Source organism: Hyla sarda, chromosome 2, assembly GCF_029499605.1.
Source record: "Hyla sarda isolate aHylSar1 chromosome 2, aHylSar1.hap1, whole genome shotgun sequence".
NCBI classification, from domain to species: Eukaryota; Metazoa; Chordata; class Amphibia; order Anura; family Hylidae; genus Hyla; species Hyla sarda.
The window spans coordinates 123,569,913-123,591,973 of NC_079190.1; the positions used below are offsets into that span (position 1 = coordinate 123,569,913).

General features: G+C 39.8%; 1 protein-coding gene across 1 annotated transcript in view; it reads right to left on the bottom strand.

The window, feature by feature from the left end:
• DGKH (diacylglycerol kinase eta) overlaps positions 1-5,842 on the bottom strand; it is a 283,882-nt gene extending 278,040 nt beyond the window's left edge. Inside the window, exon 1 of the mRNA XM_056555450.1 lies at positions 5,605-5,842. Within this exon, the coding sequence (XP_056411425.1) occupies positions 5,605-5,661 (57 nt within the window). The 5' untranslated portion in view covers positions 5,662-5,842. The remainder of the gene's footprint in view (positions 1-5,604) is intronic.
• Between the last annotated feature and the right edge of the window lie 16,219 nt (positions 5,843-22,061).

Consider the following 22,061-nt stretch of genomic DNA (forward strand, 5'->3'; position numbering starts at 1 on the left):
TAGACACATTCCGCATACAGTCAGCAGTTACATATTAGCTGTGAATAACACTGTTAGTAATACAGTATTTACTGCCATATGGAATTTAAATAAGAACTCAACAATACATAAATATTAGTTTTCTTATTGAATAAATAAGCAATGAGTTTATAAAAAAAAAAAAAAACATAATTTTAGGGTGAGGCTACAAATAAGTTAATGTGACTGCAATGCTTGGTCACATTTTTTGCAAGTGAAAAAAAAAAACTACAAAAAAAATAAATAAATAACTTTAAGCTCTATACACATTTGTGTACAATTTCATCAAACTTAAAAATAGCATTGAATGCTATTGTTCCCAAAACCACAGACCCCAACAAAGAACACAGTTTGTGACATCCATTGGGTTCTGGTGGTGTCCATCATACAATGCATACCGCAGAGCATCGTGGCTTCAATTACGACAAAAGCCATAACACAAGCGTGAACATGACTCAAAGCCATTAAAAACCACATGACCAGAAAAGAGCATTCCAAAACTTCACAGAATTGGAGTAAATGATCATTTTTGCACAATATATGTGGCCTTGCCATAAAAACAATCATATACAATGATCATCAAGGTGTATTCCCATAAGCAGTAATGATACAGCTAAAACTGCATGTAAATAAATGCTATTCCTACAGTGAATTGATGGTAGAGAAAAAACCAAAAGTAATGCCGCTCATACATGCACGATGTGGCCAAGCAGTTTACCAGCATCTAGAGGTAAAGCATATGGGGAAGATTTATCAAAACCTGTGCAGAGGAAAAGTGGTGCAGTTGCCCATAGCAACCAATCAGATCACTTCTTTCATCTATAAAAAGGCCTCTGAAAAATAAAAGAAGCGATCACTATTGGTTACTATGGGCAGCTGTTCCACTTTTCCTCTGCACAGGTTTCCATAAATCTTCCCCATGGTTTCCCCATACCTCGCTGCTTTGTCATTTGCTTAATGTCAAGGGATCGTTCCGACAAGTTACCATTGGCCAAAGGGAAAATCCACTTTTAAGAAGGACCACAAGGTCAAAAATAGGACTGAACTTTCACTTCTCATCCAGATGAGGGGCCTGAGTGATCGTCTCCCCTCACAAGTGACATTTATACAGAGACAGGATAGGACCAGAGAACCCTACAAGATGTCAGTACTGTGCCAGTCCAAAATATCCACTGCTGGATACTCCAGATTTACATTGTAAACTATGCCTGTACATTAGAACTAGTGATTATTGCCCAGTATACTGTACCAGTCTATAGTAACCAGTGATTATTACCCAGTATACTGTGCCAGTCTATAGTAACCAGTGATTATTACCCAGTATACTGTACCAGTCTATAGTAACCAGTGATTATTACCTAGTATACTGTACCAGTCTATAGTAACCAGTGATTATTACCCAGTATACCGTACCAGTCTATAGTAACCAGTGATTATTACCCAGTATACTGTACCAGTCTATAGTAACCAGTGATTATTACCCAGTATACTGTACCAGTCTATAGTAACCAGTGATTATTACCCAGTATACTGTACCAGTCTATAGTAACCAGTGATTATTACCCAGTATACTGTACCAGTCTATAGTAACCAGTGATTATTACCCAGTATACTGTACCAGTCTATAGTAACCAGTGATTATTACCCAGTATACTGTACCAGTCTATAGTAACCAGTGATTATTACCCAGTATACCGTACCAGTCTATAGTAACCAGTGATTATTACCCAGTATACCGTACCAGTCTATAGTAACCAGTGATTATTACCCAGTATACCGTACCAGTCTATAGTAACCAGTGATTATTACCCAGTATACCGTACCAGTCTATAGTAACCAGTGATTATTACCCAGTATACCGTACCAGTCTATAGTAACCAATGATTATTACCCAGTATACCGTACCAGTCTATAGTAACCAGTGATTATTACCCAGTATACCGTACCAGTCTATAGTAACCAGTGATTATTACCCAGTATACCGTACCAGTCTATAGTAACCAGTGATTATTACCCAGTATACTGTACCAGTCTATAGTAACCAGTGATTATTACCCAGTATACTGTACCAGCCTATAGTAACCAGTGATTATTACCCAGTATACTGTACCAGCCTATAGTAACCAGTGATTATTACCCAGTATACTGTGCCAGTCTATAGTAACCAGTGATTATTACCCAGTATACTGTACCAGTCTATAGTAACCAGTGATTATTACCCAGTATACTGTACCAGTCTATAGTAACCAATTATCACTACCTTGTATATTGTACCGGTCCACTACAAGCTATAAGCAGCATATTGTACCAGTATATACCAGTAAACACTACTGTATATTGTACCAGTATATACCAGTAAACACTACTGTATATTGTACCAGTATATACCAGTAAACACTACTGTATATTGTGCCAGTATAAACCAGTGAACACTACTGTATATTGTACCAGTATATACCAGTGAACACTACTGTATATTGTGCCAGTATAAACCAGTGAACACTACTGTATATTGTACCAGTATATACCAGTGAACACTACTGTATATTGTACCAGTATATACCAGTGAACACTACTGTATATTGTACCAGTATATACCAGTAAACACTACTGTATATTGTGCCAGTATATACCAGTGAACACTACTGTATATTGTACCAGTATATACCAGTAAACAATACTGTATATTGTACCAGTATATACCAGTGAACACTACTGTATATTGTACCAGTATATACCAGTAAACACTACTGTATATTGTACCAGTATATACCAGTAAACACTACTGTATATTGTGCCAGTATATACCAGTGAACACTACTGTATATTGTGCCAGTATAAACCAGTGAACACTACTGTATATTGTACCAGTATATACCAGTGAACACTACTGTATATTGTACCAGTATATACCAGTGAACACTACTGTATATTGTACCAGTATATACCAGTAAACAATACTGTATATTGTACCAGTATATACCAGTGAACACTACTGTATATTGTACCAGTATATACCAGTGAACACTACTGTATATTGTACCAGTATATACCAGTGAACACTACTGTATATTGTACCAGTATATACCAGTGAACACTACTGTATATTGTACCAGTATATACCAGTAAACACTACTGTATATTGTGCCAGTATATACCAGTGAACACTACTGTATATTGTACCAGTATATACCAGTAAACACTACTGTATATTGTGCCAGTATATACCAGTGAACACTACTGTATATTGTGCCAGTATATACCAGTGAACACTACTGTATATTGTACCAGTATATACCAGTGAACACTACTGTATATTGTGCCAGTATATACCAGTGAACACTACTGTATATTGTGCCAGTATATACCAGTGAACACTACTGTATATTGTACCAGTATATACCAGTGAACACTACTGTATATTGTACCAGTATATATACCAGTGAACACTACTGTATATAGTACCAGTATATACCAGTGAACACTACTGTATATTGTACCAGTATATATACCAGTGAACACTACTGTATATTGTGCCAGTATATACCAGTGAACACTACTGTATATTGTACCAGTATATATACCAGTGAACACTACTGTATATAGTACCAGTATATACCAGTGAACACTACTGTATATTGTACCAGTATATATACCAGTGAACACTACTGTATATTGTGCCAGTATATACCAGTGAACACTACTGTATATTGTACCAGTATATATACCAGTGAACACTACTGTATATAGTACCAGTATATACCAGTGAACACTACTGTATATTGTACCAGTATATATACCAGTGAACACTACTGTATATTGTGCCAGTATATACCAGTGAACACTACTGTATATTGTACCAGTATATATACCAGTGAACACTACTGTATATAGTACCAGTATATACCAGTGAACACTACTGTATATTGTACCGGTATATACCAGTGAACACTACTGTATATAGTACCAGTATATACCAGTGAACACTACTGTATATAGTACCAGTATATACAAGTGAACACTACTGTATATAGTACCGGTCCACTACAAGCTATAAGCATCATATTGTACCAGTATATACCAGTGAACACTACTGTATATTGTACCAGTATATACAAGTGAACACTACTGTATATTGTACCAGTATATATACCAGTGAACACTACTGTATATAGTACCAGTATATACCAGTGAACACTACTGTATATTGTACCAGTATATATACCAGTGAACACTACTGTATATTGTGCCAGTATATACCAGTGAACACTACTGTATATTGTACCAGTATATATACCAGTGAACACTACTGTATATTGTGCCAGTATATACCAGTGAACACTACTGTATATTGTACCAGTATATATACCAGTGAACACTACTGTATATAGTACCAGTATATACCAGTGAACACTACTGTATATTGTACCGGTATATACCAGTGAACACTACTGTATATAGTACCAGTATATACCAGTGAACACTACTGTATATAGTACCAGTATATACAAGTGAACACTACTGTATATAGTACCGGTCCACTACAAGCTATAAGCATCATATTGTACCAGTATATACCAGTGAACACTACTGTATATTGTACCAGTATATACAAGTGAACACTACTGTATATTGTACCAGTATATATACCAGTGAACACTACTGTATATAGTACCAGTATATACCAGTGAACACTACTGTATATTGTACCAGTATATATACCAGTGAACACTACTGTATATTGTGCCAGTATATATACCAGTGAACACTACTGTATATTGTACCAGTATATATACCAGTGAACACTACTGTATATAGTACCAGTATATACCAGTGAACACTACTGTATATTGTACCAGTATATATACCAGTGAACACTACTGTATATTGTGCCAGTATATACCAGTGAACACTACTGTATATTGTACCAGTATATATACCAGTGAACACTACTGTATATAGTACCAGTATATACCAGTGAACACTACTGTATATTGTACCGGTATATACCAGTGAACACTACTGTATATAGTACCAGTATATACCAGTGAACACTACTGTATATAGTACCAGTATATACAAGTGAATACTACTGTATACAGTACCGGTCCACTACAAGCTATAAGCATCATATTGTACCAGTATATACCAGTGAACACTACTGTATATTGTACCAGTATATACCAGTGAACACTACTGTATATAGTACCAGTATATACCAGTGAACACTACTGTATATAGTACCGGTCCACTACAAGCTATAAGCATCATACAGTTCTACTACAGTGTAGTGACCCAGAATACTGTAGCAGTCAGTAAATCCCCTGTATTCCGTCACTATCCCCATCCATTGGAGCCCACTCGGGACACATAGGAAGTGGCACATCCTCCCGGGCTCACACATAATGGACACCCGCCCAGTGCAGTCACCGCTTGGTCCCAGTAGATGTGCCCATAGCCCGGCTGCCAGTCACTATCCCGTGCCCGGACACTGTCAGTCCCGAACACCTCACTCCCTGAAGTAGTGACATATCGGACACTAAGTTCCCGCCGCCGCTCCCCTGGCATTCCGTGCCCCGTACCCACCATCTCCTCCCACACTGGGCTCCGGCCGCTGTAGGAAGGATATGTGTGCTCCATCATCCCCCCAGGAAGTCACCAAAGGTGTCAGGAGAAACAAGGAGGAGAAGGTCCCGGGAAGAGAGTGCGCCGGGCTGTCCGCTGCTGCTCCTAGCTCTGGTGCCAGCCGCCCGCTCCGAGCACAGCGCTCCTTCCCTCCGGGTGATCACAGCGCCCCGCTCCGTGCTTCCCGCTCCTCCGCTGCTTCCTCCAGTGCACTGCGGACACTCCTTCTCCTCATCTTCCCTGCTCCTGAGCGGCGGCTCCTTCCCTCCTCCTCCTGCTCCCCGCCCCGCTCACTGTCTGCCCCTTTCCTGCCAGTCTCCCTCCTCCATCACTCCAGTGACCACTTCATGACAGTCCATGAGGGGGCAGGGGTGACCCCTCTAATGACATGCACTCCAGGTCCTCTGGGGCCTTACACATAGAGTGGCCACCTTTCTTGCCAAAAAATACCAGCCATGCTAATTTGCATAATTAATTATATGTATAACATCACAGGATACACATATGTGTGGGGGGAATTTTGTCCTATTCTGACCCCTATAACTTTTTTATTTCTCCTTATACAGGCCTGTAAGAGGGCTAATTTTTTGCGTTACTAACTACAACTCCCAGCAAGTGGCTGCTCTAAACGAAAACTTCCACGCCCAGCATGTTGGACTATATAGTAGTATATAGTATAGGTCAGTGTTTTCCAACCAGGGGTGCCTCCAGCTGTTGCAAAACTGCAACACCTAGCATGTCCGGACAGCCAACGGCTGTCCGGGCATGCTGGGAGTTGTAGTTTTGCAATAGCTGGAGGCGCTCTGGTCGGGAAACACTGTCATAGTATATGGCGCAACATTCCGGGAGTTGGAGGATTGGTTGGATAAATGCCGGCCATTGGCAACCCTACCACACAGCCAGCGGTGCCACCCACCTATGGTCCTGGCAGTACTTGGAGTTTCCTCCATTATATTACAATGCACTGCAGTTATCATACTAGATGGCAGTACAATATTACACCATATGGCCACTAGAGTATATCCTGCAAACATCCTGTCATTGATCCATCTATATACAATCACAGATCAGAAGTACATACAGAGGAACAACTTGTAGCTCTTTGGCTCCAATGTAAAAGATGTAACATGCCCCCTGTATACTATGTGCCATTTATAATAATGGTGACTTGGAGCCTTGGGTCCTTCTGGGGCACCAGAACGCAGGAGACCGCATTGTAACACCACCGTACCATCACAAACGAGGAATCCCCATCATAGAAAAAAATATCAATATGGCTGCTCCCGTCTGGATTATAGACCACAAGCAGTAATGTTTTAGTCGTCTTTTTTTTTTATCAGTATCTGTAAACCATAACCAGAAGGGGGTCCAAAATACAAAAAAAGGAGTCCATTTTCTAATATAGTTTTTCCATTTATAGGTTCCACTTCTAGTCTTGCCTTACCATTACCATTACAATGCTGTCCCAGATACTACCGTGTAAAAGTGGCCAAAACATGGTGATCAAAAACCTCACCAAGTAGCCATTAGCATTTGGGAGCTTTCATGTACGTACATTTACAGCACAAAATCTGCACAGTGTTGTTTAGATTTGCCATTATAGATATAATTGTGGATATATAGATATAGAAAAATATAATAAATATATAAAATAGTATATTAAAAGGGTACTCCGGTGGAATTTTTTTTTTTTTTTTAAATCAACTGATAAGAGAAAGTTAAACAGATTTGTAAATCAATAAGTCTATTTAAAAATCTTAATCCTTCCAGTACTTATCAGCTTCTGTATGCTCTACAGGAAGTTGTATTTCTTGCTGGAGTTCTTTTCTGTCTGACCACAGTGCTCTCTGCTGACATCTCTGTCCATATCGGGTACAGAATAGGTTTGCTATGGGGATTTGCTTGTACTGTGTGGAGTTCCTGACATGGACAGAGGTGTCAGCAGAGAGCACTGTGGTCAGATTGAAAAGAACTCCAAAAAGAAAATAACTTCCTCTGGAGCATACAGCAGCTGATAAGTACTGGAAGGGTTAATATTTTGAAATAGAAATCATTTTCAAATCTGTTTAACTTTCTGTCACCAGCGGATTTAAAAAAAAATAATTTTCAGTGGATTATCCCTTTAAGGACACAGATCATTTTGCCCTTGAGGACACAGGAAATTTTCTTTTTTGCATTTTAATGTTTTCTTTCTAGCCATAACACTTTTATTATTCCAGAGCCAAATGAAGACATGACCAATTGTACACTGTAATGACACCTTTCATTTTGCCGTAAAATAAACTAAAAATATATTATTTGTGGTGGGAAATATTCTGTGGGTAAATATAATTAAAATGATACCATTTTTACACACTTTTTTTTATTAGTGTGCTACTTTTAAAATAACAAACATTTTAAACAAAAGAAGAATGTTTAAAGTTACTGTATTATAATCCCCTATATTTTTCTTATTTTTCCATATACAGGGCTGTATGGAGTTCATTTTTTGCACTGTGATCTGTAGTTTTTTATTGTTATCACTTTTGCATATATGTGACTTTTTGATTACTTTTTATTCATTTTTTTTTCTTGAATGTGAGATGACCAAAAATCAGCAATTTAGAACTTTGGTATTTTTTTACGTTTAAGCCGTTTACCATATAGGATCATTAACGTTATATTTTAATAGAATGGATATTTACGCTTGTGGTAATACCTGCAGAGCTTTGGCTGCCATTTCTACTCATCAGACTCCCCATGATTGCACCGCAGGTGGTCTGATAAGTGTCTGTGCACCCCCTGCATACTCCAGGTGCCATGATCAGTATTGATCAGGGGATCTGTAGGGTTAATAGCGGTCATCAGTGCGATCGATTTATAGCCGGGACAAGACTCAGGACGTACATGTAAATCCTGTGTCCCCAAGAGGTTAAGTATTCACAGGTGTGGGTCCACAGCATCCCCACAGAAAAATATGTAGTGGAGCCATCCTAAGTGAAAACACACTAAGGCTAAGTTTCTACTTGGTTTTTTGTCCTGCGATTTTTGGGTTGAAAAAAACGCCAGTGCAATTTCCTGCGTCTGGCATTTTTTCTGGCGTTTTTTCATTTTTGTGGAAATTGCACCTTGGCAGTTTCCACAGTAGTGATGGAAAAAATATGTATTTAACAAAATAACTAAGTTTTAAAGTGTGTGTGTTTCCCTTTTTTCTCAATTTTTTACATTTTTTAGGTAGTACTACTTCTCCCAACATGGAGCACACTCTGCTCCATGATGAGAGCTGTAGTACCTGCATTAATAGACAGATCGCAGTGAGTGTAACTTCTGACACCCGCTGCGATCTGTCTATTAATGCAGGTACTACAGCTCCCAGCATGGAGCAGAGTGTGCTCCATGTTGGGATCAGTAGTACCTGCAGTTAAGGAAAGATCACAGTGGATGTCACTCCTGACACCCGTTGTGATCCTCCTGTATAATGTATAGATGCGGGCGGCCGCTCTTCTATGGTCCCCTACACTGACACCATCTGGCCAATTACAGCTCTCTGCGGGAAATATGAATAGGTGTATATACGGCAGTGCAGGGGACCATAGAAGAGTGGCTGGCTGCATCTATACATTATACAGGAGGATCTCAACGAGCGATCTGTCTATTAGTACAGTGTGTTCCATGCTGAGAGTAGTAGTAGTAGTACAAAAAAAAAAAAAGTGAAAAACATACACACACTAAATTTTTATTATTGTCGGCTACATTTTTAGGCCCCTGCCTGCCCACATAAATTTTATGTTTTAATAACGAATAAAAATTTTGTTATAAAAAAGATACATTTCGTTACATACAATTTTTTCCTTTACTACTGTATCTTTTTAATTTTTTTTGTAATGGTACCCTACAAAATCTTGTTAAAAAAGGTATCTCCATCATTTTTTTGGATCGCTAAAGTCCAAAAAAGAATAAAAACGCCTGCAAAAACGCCAAAGTTAACACCCACATATTGTTTTTCTTGGTGTTTTTTCACTCTCATAGACAAAAAAAAAATCGCCAGTGGCTCAACATGCTGAGAGTTTGGAAAACCGCCAAAGAGCTGAAAAACGCCAAAAAAGAGTGAAAAAACGCCAAAAGGATAAAAAAAAATGCCAAAGTAAAAAAACGGCAAGTGGAATAAGAATTTTGAGATTTCTCATTGATTTATAGCTAACATCTGGCCGCAGCGTTTTTTGCCCGAAAAAACGCCATGGTTAAGAAATTGGCGTTTTTCTTGGTGTTTACCCCCCCCCCCCCCCCCCCAAAAAAATAACAAGTAGAAACTTAGCCTTATTGACACAAACATGACATTGCCAGCTGTAAAGTGAACAGGGTCACATGGGTCAGAACTGCTGACATTTTTAACCACTTTTTATGTATAGGGGTGAGATCCACAGAGAATCTGCAACAAAAACTGCATGTAAGACATACATTTTTAGTTCTGCGTATTTGTGACAGAGGACATGGGATAAGAGGACAAGTTAAATGGAAAAAAAAAACTATACTCACCCTTCCACATGCTCCCTGTTCAGCACTGTCACCACTTTGGACTGTCTGGATGATGCCCAAAAACATTTAGAATATGACTCTTCAGCCAATTGTTATCTCAGCGATCACAAGCACCTGCTCTTGCAACCACTTCCCATTAAGTGAAATAATGACAGTGTCAGTGACACGATGTCTTTGCTGAGAGGAATTAAAGGAGTAGTCCAGTGGTGACTCAGTGGTGAGCAACTTATCCCCTATCCTAAGGATAGGGGATAAGTTGCAGATCGCGGGGGGTCCGACCGCTGGGGCCCCCTGCGATCTCCTGTACGGAGCCCCGACAGCCCGCGGGAAGGGGGCGTGTCGACCTCCACACGAGGCGGCGGCCGACACGCTCCCTCAATACAACTCTATGGCAGAGCCGAAGCGCTGCCTTCGGCAATCTCCGGCTCTGCCATAGAGATGTATTGAGGGGGCGTGTCAGCCGCCGCTTCGTGCGGGGGTCGACAGCCGCTATCTGGGCCGAGAGCCGGGGCCCCGTACAGAGAGATCGCAGGGGGCCCCAGCGGTCGGACCCCCCGCGATCTCAAACTTATCCCCTATCCTTAGGATAGGGGATAAGTTTTTCACCACTGGACTACCCCTTTAAGCCTGATTAATTTGCTCGGATTTGGTAGCAGTCTAACCCAGAAAAGCTTCAGGCTGTGTTCACATGTTGCGGTACCGTAAATAATTAGCGCATGCATTGTTACCACAACATGTGAACGCAGCTTTACAGACTGCAGTGAGAGATATAGAAATATAGGTGCAATAAATCTAGCACAGAACCACTTTTACTATTCACAAAAATAATTTTCATTACTTATTATATAAAATAAGAATAGATCTGGAAGAGAGGGTTAAAAAAGGCTTTGCTATGTCCCTTCTTCTGGGACTGCTTTCCCTATAGCAGTGGTCTTCAACCTGCGGACCTCCAGATGTTGCAAAACTACAACTCCCAGCATGCCCGGACAGCCAACGGCTGTCCGGGCATGCCGGGAGTTGTAGTTTTGCAACATCTGGAGGTCTGCAGGTTGAAGTCCACTGCCCTATAAAATACCTAATTATACAGAAACACCAAGCCATTAAAGGGGTACTCCCGTGGAAACTTTTTTTTTTTTTATTATTATTTTTTTTTAAATCAACTGGTGCCAGAAAGTTAACAGATTTGTAAATCACTTCTATTAAAAAATCTTAATCCTTCCTGTACTTTTTAGGGGCTGTATACTAAAGAGAAATCGAAAAAAGAAATGCATTTCCTGTGATGTCCTGACCGCAGTGCTCTCTGCTGACCTCTCTGTCCATTTTAGAAACTGTCCAGAGCAGGACATACAGCCCCTAAAAAGTACTGGAAGGATTAAGATTTTTTAATAGAAGTAATTTACAAATCTGTTTAACTTTCTGGCACCAGTTGATTTAAAAAAAAAAAAAAGGTTTCCACGGGAGTACCTCTTTAATATTCCTGAAATCTTCTTTGGAATTTACAGACTTTATGAAGATAAATAGTTCAGCCATATTATAAATTAGGAATAGAGTCTGAGGTTATTTCATGTTTACTGATGCCTGTTCTGTGATGCACATGGAATAGGTAAAGTTCATATTGATTCCTATTTCCCATGGGAACTCAGAGAGCATGACATAAAATCCATGTAAGAAGACAATAGGCAGTATTTAAAGGGGTATTCCAGGCAATTCTTTTTTTTATATATATATATATATCAACTGGCTCCAGAAAGTTAAACAGATTTGTAAATTACTTCTATTAAAAAATCTTAATCCTTCCAATAGTTATTGGCTTCTGAAGTTTTCTGTCTAACTGCTCAATGATGATGTCACGTCCCGGGAGCTGTGCATGATGGGAGAATATCCCTATAGGAACTGCACAGCTCCCGGGACGTGAGTCGTCAGAGAGCGGTTAGACAGAAAACAACAACTCAACTTCAGAAGCTAATAACTATTGGAAGGATTAGGATTTTTTTTAATAGAAGTAATTTACTAATCTATTTAACTTTCCAGAGCCAGTTGATATATAAAAAAAATTTTTGGCCTGGAATACCCCTTTAACCCCTTAAGGACTCAGGGTTTTTCCGTTTTTGCACTTTCGTTTTTTCCTCCTTACCTTTTAAAAATCATAACCCTTTCAATTTTCCACCTAAAAATCCATATTATGGCTTATTTTTTGCGTTGCCAATTCTAATTTGCAGTGACATTAGTCATTTTATCCAAAAATGCACGGCGAAACGGAAAAAAAATCATTGTGCGACAAAATCGAAGAAAAAACGCAATTTTGTAACTTTTGGGGGCTTCCATTTCTACGCAGTGCATATTTCGGTAAAAATTACACCTTATCATTATTCTGTAGGTCCATACGGTTAAAATAATACCCTACTTATATAGGTTTGATTTTGTCGCACTTCTGGAAAAAATCATAACTACATGCAGGAAAATATATACGTTTAAAAATGTCATCTTCTGACCCCTATAACTTTTTTATTTTTCCACGTACAGGGCGGTATGAGGACTCATTTTTTGCGCCGTGATCTGAAGTTTTTATTGGTATGATGTTTGTTTTGATCGGACTTTTTGATCACTTTTTATTCATTTTTTAATGTTATAAAAAGTGACCAAAATACGCTTTTTTGGACTTTTGGAATTTTTTTGCGCGTACGCCATTGACCGTGCGGTTTAATTAATGATATATTTTTATAGTTCGGACATTTACGCACGTGGCGATACCACATATGTTTATTTTTATTTTTTTTTACACTGTTTTATTTTTTTTATGGGAAAAGGGGGTTGATTCAAACTTTTATTAGGGAAGGGGTTAAATGACCTTTATTAACACTTTTTTTAAACATTTTTTTTGCAGTGTTATAGGTCCCATAGGGACCTATAACACTGCACACACTGATCTTTTACACAGATCACAGGCGTGTATTAACACGCCTGTGATCAGTGTTATCGGCGCTTGACTGCTCCTGCCTGGATCTCAGGCAAGGAGCAGTCATTCGCCGATCGGACACCGAGGAGGCAGGTAAGGGCCTTCCCGGTGTCTGGTCAGCTGTTCGGGACCCCGCGATTTCACCGCGGCGGTCCCGAACAGCCCGACTGAGCAGCCGGGTCACTTTCGCTTTAGAAGCGGCGGTCAGCTTTGACCGCCGCTTCTAAAGGGTTAATACCGCACATCGCGATCGGGGATGTGTGGTATTAGCCGCGGGTCCCGGACGTTGATGAGTGGCGGGACCGACACGATATGATGTGGGATCGTGGCGTGACCCCGCTTCATATCGCGGGAGCCGGCGCAGGACGTAAATATACGTCCTGCGTCGTTAAGGGGTTAACCAATAATAAAAGTAATGACCATTTGTGCGAATAGATCAATATATTGTAACAAAATACTTATTATTGGACAAAACTTCAGTGTAAGAGTTTTCTCTCACTTTGTGAAGTGTCAGCAAGAGGATAACATATGATCAGTCTGACCATGTAAGGGCTGGTTCACATCACGTTTTTTCCCATACGGGAGTGCATACGGCAGGGGAGAGCTAAAATCTCGCGCTCCAGTATGCTTTCATATGCGCTCCCGTATGTAAATAATTTCAATGAGCCGGCCGGAGTGAAACGTTCGGTCCGGTCGGCTCATTTTTGCACCGTATGTGCTTTTACATCCGGACCTAAAACCGTGGTCGACCACAGTTTTAGGTCCGAGGAAAAAGCGCATACAGCGCAAAAATAAGCCGACCGAACGTTTCACTCCGGCCCGCTCATTGAAATGAATTACATAGGGGAGCGCATGGAAAGGCGTACGGGAGCGCAAGGTTTTAGCTCTCCCCTGCCGTATGCGCTCCTGTATGGGAGAAAATGTGATGTGAACCAGTCCTAATCCAGGTCATTTTTGGACAATTGACTGATTATTTTGATGTCAAAGATTAGTAGCCTCTCGCAGCAGTCCACTTCTAGAACATAGATGCTGTATATTCCTCATGTACAGCTGGCACCATGTGCAGGGCAGTAAGGTTTGCACTTTCATGCAGCCTCACATGGGGTTGATAGGCTGCAACATTTTCACAGCAGATTTGCAGGTAGAAAGTCTATGGCATATTACTGTACCTAGAAAATGGATGTGATTTTAACAAAAGTAATTCACTCTCTGAAAAAAATCAGGTGGAAAGTTTAAATCTGCAGCATGTCATATAATGTAGTGCTGATACAAATAAATCTACAGTAAGGGTACATTCCCATGTGGCGTATATGCAGCATATTTTGCTGCGTATTTTCTGCAGCTGAATTTGCTACCCATTGATCTCAATGGGTAGGGAAATACGCAACAGCGGATATGGAGTAAAATAGGCTGGATATGCACTATACGGGAATGGACCCTAAATCAGTAAGCAATTGTATTGTTGCCCACTGCAGATTTTCCACCTGCTAATCCAGATGACATATTCAAAGCATTTCTGAGGACATATCTGTAATGTCAGGTCTGCCCCACTTTTAAAGCTTGATCCTTACACTTACGTTTTTACACTTTGTTAGAGGAGTCTACTATTAGTTTTGGTAAAATGAAACTGCTGATATTACTGAATAGAGGACATCATTTTGTAATGAATGCTATCTTTAGTATCTTTATGTGCTGCATTGTTTTCCAGGAAATGTTATAAACAAATAAGTTCTTCGGTGTACTGAGGATGTGACTGTATCATGACCGCCATGCCCAGTCAAACTCCTCTGGGGCAGGCATAGTGGTGCTCCTAAAGGTACAGTCATTCCCCCAGTGCACTAAAGAGCTAATTTGCATATTAATTTAAAAAAAAATGTATATATATATATATATATATATATATATATATCATTTATTTTTATTTTTTCCGGCTGACCAACATACTATGGGGTAGATTTATCAAAACCTGTCCAAAGGAAAAGTGGCTGAGCTGCCCATAACAACCAATCAGATCGTTTCTTTCATTTTTCGGAGGCCTTTAAAATCTCCCTCTAACCTTTGCCACCAGCCCTTCCTGACGAAGCTGGGGTGCCAGCGAAACGTTGGAGGCGCTGGCTAATGTTTGGGTCTTTTAAATAGCAGCTTATATCAGCTTCCTACAAGCGAATCAGTATATCAGACACACAGGGTTCGCTGTCATACTACTCAATCACTGATCACAGAATATATATAACAATAACATAGGGAGCTGTTTGAAGCTGTGTTTTTAACAAGATTGGTGGTGTAGATTACACCATATCGTTTATTCTCTCACATTGTGTTGCACACTTTAAGTTTATTTTAATAGGAATAAATAAAAGCTACCGTATATTTTATTAGGAGGTACTTAGTGAATACTATTTAGCAATACCACCGGTTTAATTTCTCCAAAACTGGTGGTAGATTCCCCATAAGCAGCGTTTAATTAACTGGACCCATAGACATCTATTATCAGATGAATGCCATAAGTGTTTCATTTTGGGGGGGAATCCATCAGGAATTTCTGAATGGAATGGAGCAGTAAAAGGAAAAAAAAAAATAATAATATATTTTTTTTAACATATGTCCCCCTATTTGATAGATACCAGTGATATCCATCATCAGTATGTACTGGAGGTATACATTGGGGAGTCCCCTGACGTATATATATGTCCAGTGGATACAGCTAACGTAGTGTGAAACTGTCTAAAGGAGTGTTTTAGAAAACAGGGGGAGAAGTATCTGTCTACTTTCCCTTTATTTTGTATCTACTCCTAGTTAACGCTCAAAAACTGCACCAAAAATTTAATCAAAACCGCTTATATGAATCCAACCTAAAGGGTGAGTTTCTTTTGCCAAAAAAAATATAAGTTTTGGAAACAGTAAATTAATTTTAATCGCACACTGGGTTTTACGCCATTTAATACACACCTTTTTGCCCATATCCTGATGTAAACCAGTCACATACCCTTAATATGTATACAATATACAATTTATTTACAGTTTTTAGAATCAGTGCCCTTGAGGACCGGTCTTTTTATATACATACTTAATTTCAATTATTGCTATAGTGCTTGATGGAACAGGTCTTACAGTTGTTAATATTCAGATTGTTCCCTAAATATATGATGTCAATTTATATTTTCATCTGTATAGCTAGTTCCCTGCTTGGTGAGAAAGGACAGTCAATCACAGAATTCAGAATCATATAAATGCTATGAAAGATTTGCATTTCCAAGAAAATGAAGGTATGTAAACAGCACAATCACCCAGTGTTTGCAAAGTGATTTACAAGACGCTCTAATTATTTACGCTTCAGTTACTGGAAGATCATGCATTTTCTTTTGGGTTTAACTAAGGTAACTTGAATTCACTTTATGCAATGTTATGCATATTCTTTCACAGCTGTTCTCCAGTGGGAATTTTATTCTTGTTTGTGCATTACTTTGAACATTAACCTTTACTTCATTCCTAACAAGATGAGTGAAACTTGACCGGATGATTTTTTAACTGTTTCCATTTTAAAAGAACAGTACAACAAATTATAAAAGGGAAATGGCAGTGAAAAATAAAAAAGCTAAGCCAAACAATTTATGATACTTTAATGCGGTTATAGCAGAGTTTTCCAAAGTGGGTTCCACAAAAACCTCAAGGTTTCATTAACTGCTTTTCAGTATTATTGATGATCTATTTAGACACCCACTGTAACTATATGTAAATTGCTCTTTAATTGGCCTTAAATTCACATCCTTCCCTTACTAATCATTGGCATTCAGAGAGTCTTTAGATCATTTAACTTTTTCACATTTTGTAATGTGAAAAATCAAGTTTACCCCTCAACTCCATACCCCATAATAAGTATATGGAAACAGAAATTTAAAAATTTCTGCCCATTTATTAAAAAGGGAAAACTAAAACACCTGAAATTTAGCTCTTGGGCCTTTATTTCTCCTGCTCATCTTTAAGATGTTTTCACATAATGATTGGAGTCACTTTTGGTAAATTCAGTTGATTATACATGATTGCTGACAATAATTGTCAGAGCAAAAACCAAGCTATGAAGGGAAAGAACTGACTGAAGAGATTAGAGACAGGCCTGTATGGAGGATCTGGAGAAAGGTAGAAAAAAACAAACATTTCTGCTGCACTGAAAGTTCCTAAGAGCACCATGGCCGCCATCATTTTTAATTGGAAGAAGTATGGAACAACCAAGACTCTTCCTAGAGCTAACTGCCCCACAAAACTAAGTAATCAAAGGAGAAGGGCCTTGGTAAGAGAGGTGACCAAAAACCCAATAGACACTCTGGCTGAGCACCAAAGATCCTGTATGGAGGTGAGAGAAACTCCATTATTCTGGGCTTTGTGGCAGAATGGCCAAAAGAAGGCCTCCCTTTCGTAAATACACACGAAAGCTCAACTGGAATTTGCAGGAAAAAAAAAACACCTAATTTTCTATTAAAATCACAGACGCCATGATGGGTGTCAATAGACAGTGGGGTCCGTCAGGTTGAGTTGAGTTTCATTATGCAAATGAAAATATTCAGACTCTGCTGGATTCATTCCAATGAGATTATCACAGAGACCTGTAGAAGGCATAAGCAGGGAAATGGGCATAAGAAGGATTTTTGTTTTTAAATGTCCTGTGGTCAGAGTGGTGCCCATGTACCTGAACATGCTGCACAGGCAATATGCGGTGATCCTTGTGCTTTTCATCATTTGTCAAAACATAACAATGCTCTTTCCTTCTGTGTCTTATACAGAGTTGTAGCTAGGCTGTAATAGTGAGGCAAATCTTCTGTTTTCTACCCTAGCTAATCAGTTTAGAAATGTTGTGAAGTCTACTGTAAGCTTGTTGATATACACTCTAATATACAAGAATAATAGCTTATATGAGATCCGTTTTTAGATCTCATATAAGCAGAAGCAACCATGGATGTTGTTCACAATGTTAAAAATAAGAATAACATTAATTTAGCTTGGTGAAAATTTATAAATATACTGTTACATGTTACATTCTTGCCACTGAAATAAATTATATGTATCTACTGTATGAATCTGTTAATTATTTAATTTATTTAGCTTATAGGCTGTATCAGATACTGAATACACAGCCTATTGGAAATAAGCTTCACAATACCATGTTTATTCCATAGATTAGATTTGAGTATTTGTGGGGACTCACATATCATTGAAATGGAATAATGTTATATATAAAATCCACATTAGAGTGATAATAATAGAAGCGAGCTGCAGGCACTGGGCATATCTCATGGCAGTAGTGTCCTAAAATATTATTCTTGATAATGCCTCCAGCTAAATGCTTTCAGAGGCATTTCCTTAAGTCTAGTAGTATTGAAAATATTACTCATTTGTACGTAAGGCTGTCAAAATACTGTACCGCTGTGAATTGTGGAGAGAGCTTAAAGGAGATATCCAGTGGTGAAAAACATATCCCCTATCCTAAGGATAGGGGATAAGTTTCAGATCGTGGGAGGGGGGGGGGTCCGTACGATGTGGCCCCCCGCAATCTCCTGTACGGGGCCCCAACAGCCCGCGGGAAGGGGGCGTGTTGACCACGGCACAAAGCGGCGGCTGACATACACCCTCAATACAATCGCGCAATCTCCGGCTCTGCCATAGAGTTGTATTGAGGGGGTGTGTCAGCCGCCGCTTCATGCGGTGGTCGACACCTGCTATCTGGCCAGCAAGTCAGGGCCCCATACAGGAGATCGCGGGGAGCCCCAGCAGTTGGACCCCCCACGATCTTAAACATATCCCCTATCCTTGGGATAGGGGATAAGTTTTTCCCCACTGGACTACCCCTTTAAAATATCCAGAACCTCTAAAACACTGAAAGTTGGATAGGAAAGTGTCAGATAACTGAATGGTAAGACAACAATGACAAAATGACTTAACTGTAAAATTACACACCATATTTTTCCATCAGTAAAATACACAGTACAAATCTAAAGTATGGTGTTGGGGTGCAATGCAGGGTAGATGTAGGGCAGATGTTATGGCCCAGGGGGCAGACGGTATTAACCCCTTCTTGTCGTGATGCCAGGGCGTGGTTTAGCCTTAACCACCCAAAGGTAATACTGCTGATCCTGGTTTAGGCAGGGGAAATGAAGACACCAACGCCAGATTAAGGATTACGCCAGCTTTACTGAGGCAAGACAGGTGATATAGTCTTTGCAGAACAGCCAAATATCCCAGGGAGGTGACCAGTGACACAGGGGGACTGACAATAAGATGACTTGACTTACTGATGACCGACTTGTGGCTGCAGGACTTTAAGCTTGAGAACTCCAATGCTCTGGACACAGACACTGGAACAACTTGACTGGACTTGACCTCAGCAGAAGTAGCAATGAGCTATGAGAGAGAGATTGCAGCCCCTCCCCTGATTATATAGGGGGGCTGTGCAAGGAGCCCATAGGTCACTTCGGGGGTCACCTGGTCACTAGTGCCTCGTGGGTAACAACCATGTGGTACAAACATTAAAGAAACAGTACACTTTTATAATACAAACATATATACATTATGGTGATACTATAAAGGGGGCTCTGGGGACATGCAGGGACTCTACATGACAGGGCAGGCGGACAGTACGGGGTCACATCATCTCCTACTGGGACACCACAAAGCATACCCTTTACTGGTGCAAATGTTGCTGCAGTTTTGGAATTAGATTAGTGCTTTGATATGTTTTCTGCACAGCATAAGTGACATAATAACACTTATCTGTATGCATCAGTAAACAATAAGTAAACTATGGTATGTATTAAGATTGGATGAATGATATATGCAGTATTCATGTATATTTCAATATGATGTATGCACTTACCCTAATATTTTCTATTAAGTTTTTCTAAGGCAAGGTTCACACCACATTTCGCTATCACATTGAAAAAAAAACAAAAAACGATCCGAAGGGATCCTGTTGTTTAACAGAACTAAAAAAATATAGAGACAGTCTCTATTTTTGCTGTTAGTAAAAAATGAACCTGATAAAAACATGTCAAATGGAGGCAAACGGACACTTAACTATGACAAAAGGCCCACTGAAAACCTATGGATCTGTCAACAAATCAATTTACCAATAAACAAACTGATTTTCAAGTGTGGAAATCCCATCGTATCATATTATGAAAGCCAGTTGTCTCCATCCTGAGGTCTGTGTAGTAGATTTGTCCTCTGTTTGCAATAGAGTTACTGAAACAAAGCTTAGCCGTTTCTATTTCCCATGTTCACTCTAATGAAGAGTCATTGGGGAGATTTATCAAAGGATTTAGACTGGTTTTTCCTTTCTAAATTTGTCGCACAGAAAGTCGCAGTCTAAATATGTGCGTCTTTTGCTTTAGCTGTGTGACACCCCAGACATCCAGTGCACGGAGCGAACTTCGCTATGTGCCAGATGACTGACGATGCAGGGCGGAGACTCGTGATGTCACGGTCACGCCCTGCTCGTGACGTCCAGACCTTCCGGCACTGCACCCGACGCTCTAAACGAACGCCGGGTGCAGCAGGGAGATCGTGGGGGTCAGACATCTTATCCCCTATGCTTTGGATAGAGGATAAGATGTCTAGGGGCGGAGTACCCCTTTAAGGTTACTGTAATGTGTTCCATAAGAAATTGGAGGTGCTGTGTCAGGAATCTGAACATCATAGATCCATAACATAGAAGCTTGCTATTAAAGAGGCTTCTAAATTGTCTGTAAATTGCCCAAGCTCAGTCCAAGCTCTGGCCCTCAATTCAGAATTGCAATCAAATGTGACAGAAAGCTGAAATGCAGCATTGTAGCACAATGTCAAAAGCCCTGTACAGTATGTTAAGTCACATTTGCATCGACACTGTATAGTAAGGCAGTCATCAGGCTCCGTGTCATTAGGCTCCATATTTCATGAGTGATTTCAATTAGAATTATGTGTAACTGCGAAAAACAGCGTCTCCTCCACATTAAGGTAGTAATTTAATAATGACCAGAGTGGCTTTATAGGATGTTATCAGCCGGAAACACTCACTTAAATCAGTGGGGGTTTGTCCAATAACCGTCTGAAGAGCAGATTCAGCTTGATTAAATTATCCCCTAAAAGTGAAACCTGAGCAAGTTAATGCCTGTAAATTTCCCAGCAAATGCATGAGGCAGCTGGAACTGTAAATGTTGCCCATTTTAATGATCAATGTCTTGGCATAATAAAGGTTCCAATACATTATTTAATAAAAAATAAAAAAAATGGCAGTACGCCAGGAGTTACCTTGTACATTTGTGTATGATTTTCTTGTGGGATAGAAAAATTATGCATGCTCTGCTTTTCGGTACCATAAAAATATTGTATGGTGTGGTATAAGTTTTATCCGTCCGCCACTTATTGCCGCACCTTTATAGACGCACTGGTGCTGAACAGAAGTAACAGTTCGCTCAGCCAATCAACTGCAGTGAATGGCTGAGCGGACCATCCCTGCTATTCAGCACCAGCACGTCTCTGAGGGTAGGGGCCAGAACGCCATAATGAGAAGCAGCAGCCACTAGTGTTTGTGAGATGAAAGCCATTTCTTGAGATCACAGGAGGTCCCAATGGTTAGACCCCCCATGAACAGACATTTATCCCCATCCTGTGGATAGAGGATACATTTTATTCAAGTGGATAACGGACACAGACAGTTTTGACCTTCAGGATAGAGCCCATTTTTACTTTTGTATTTTCCTTTTTTCCTCCTCGCCTCTTAAGAGCCATGACTCTTACCAACTTATTCCTGGATAGGGGATAAATTGTTAATTACCGCAGTTCCCCTTTAAGCAGATTTTCATCCAAATGGAAGACCTCTGAGAGTTGAGAATTTTTCCAGAGCAACGAGAAAGTGGTAAAACTGGAAACTAGCAAAAGGGTCTTCACATTCTCCCATCAGCATGATTATAGGTAGGGG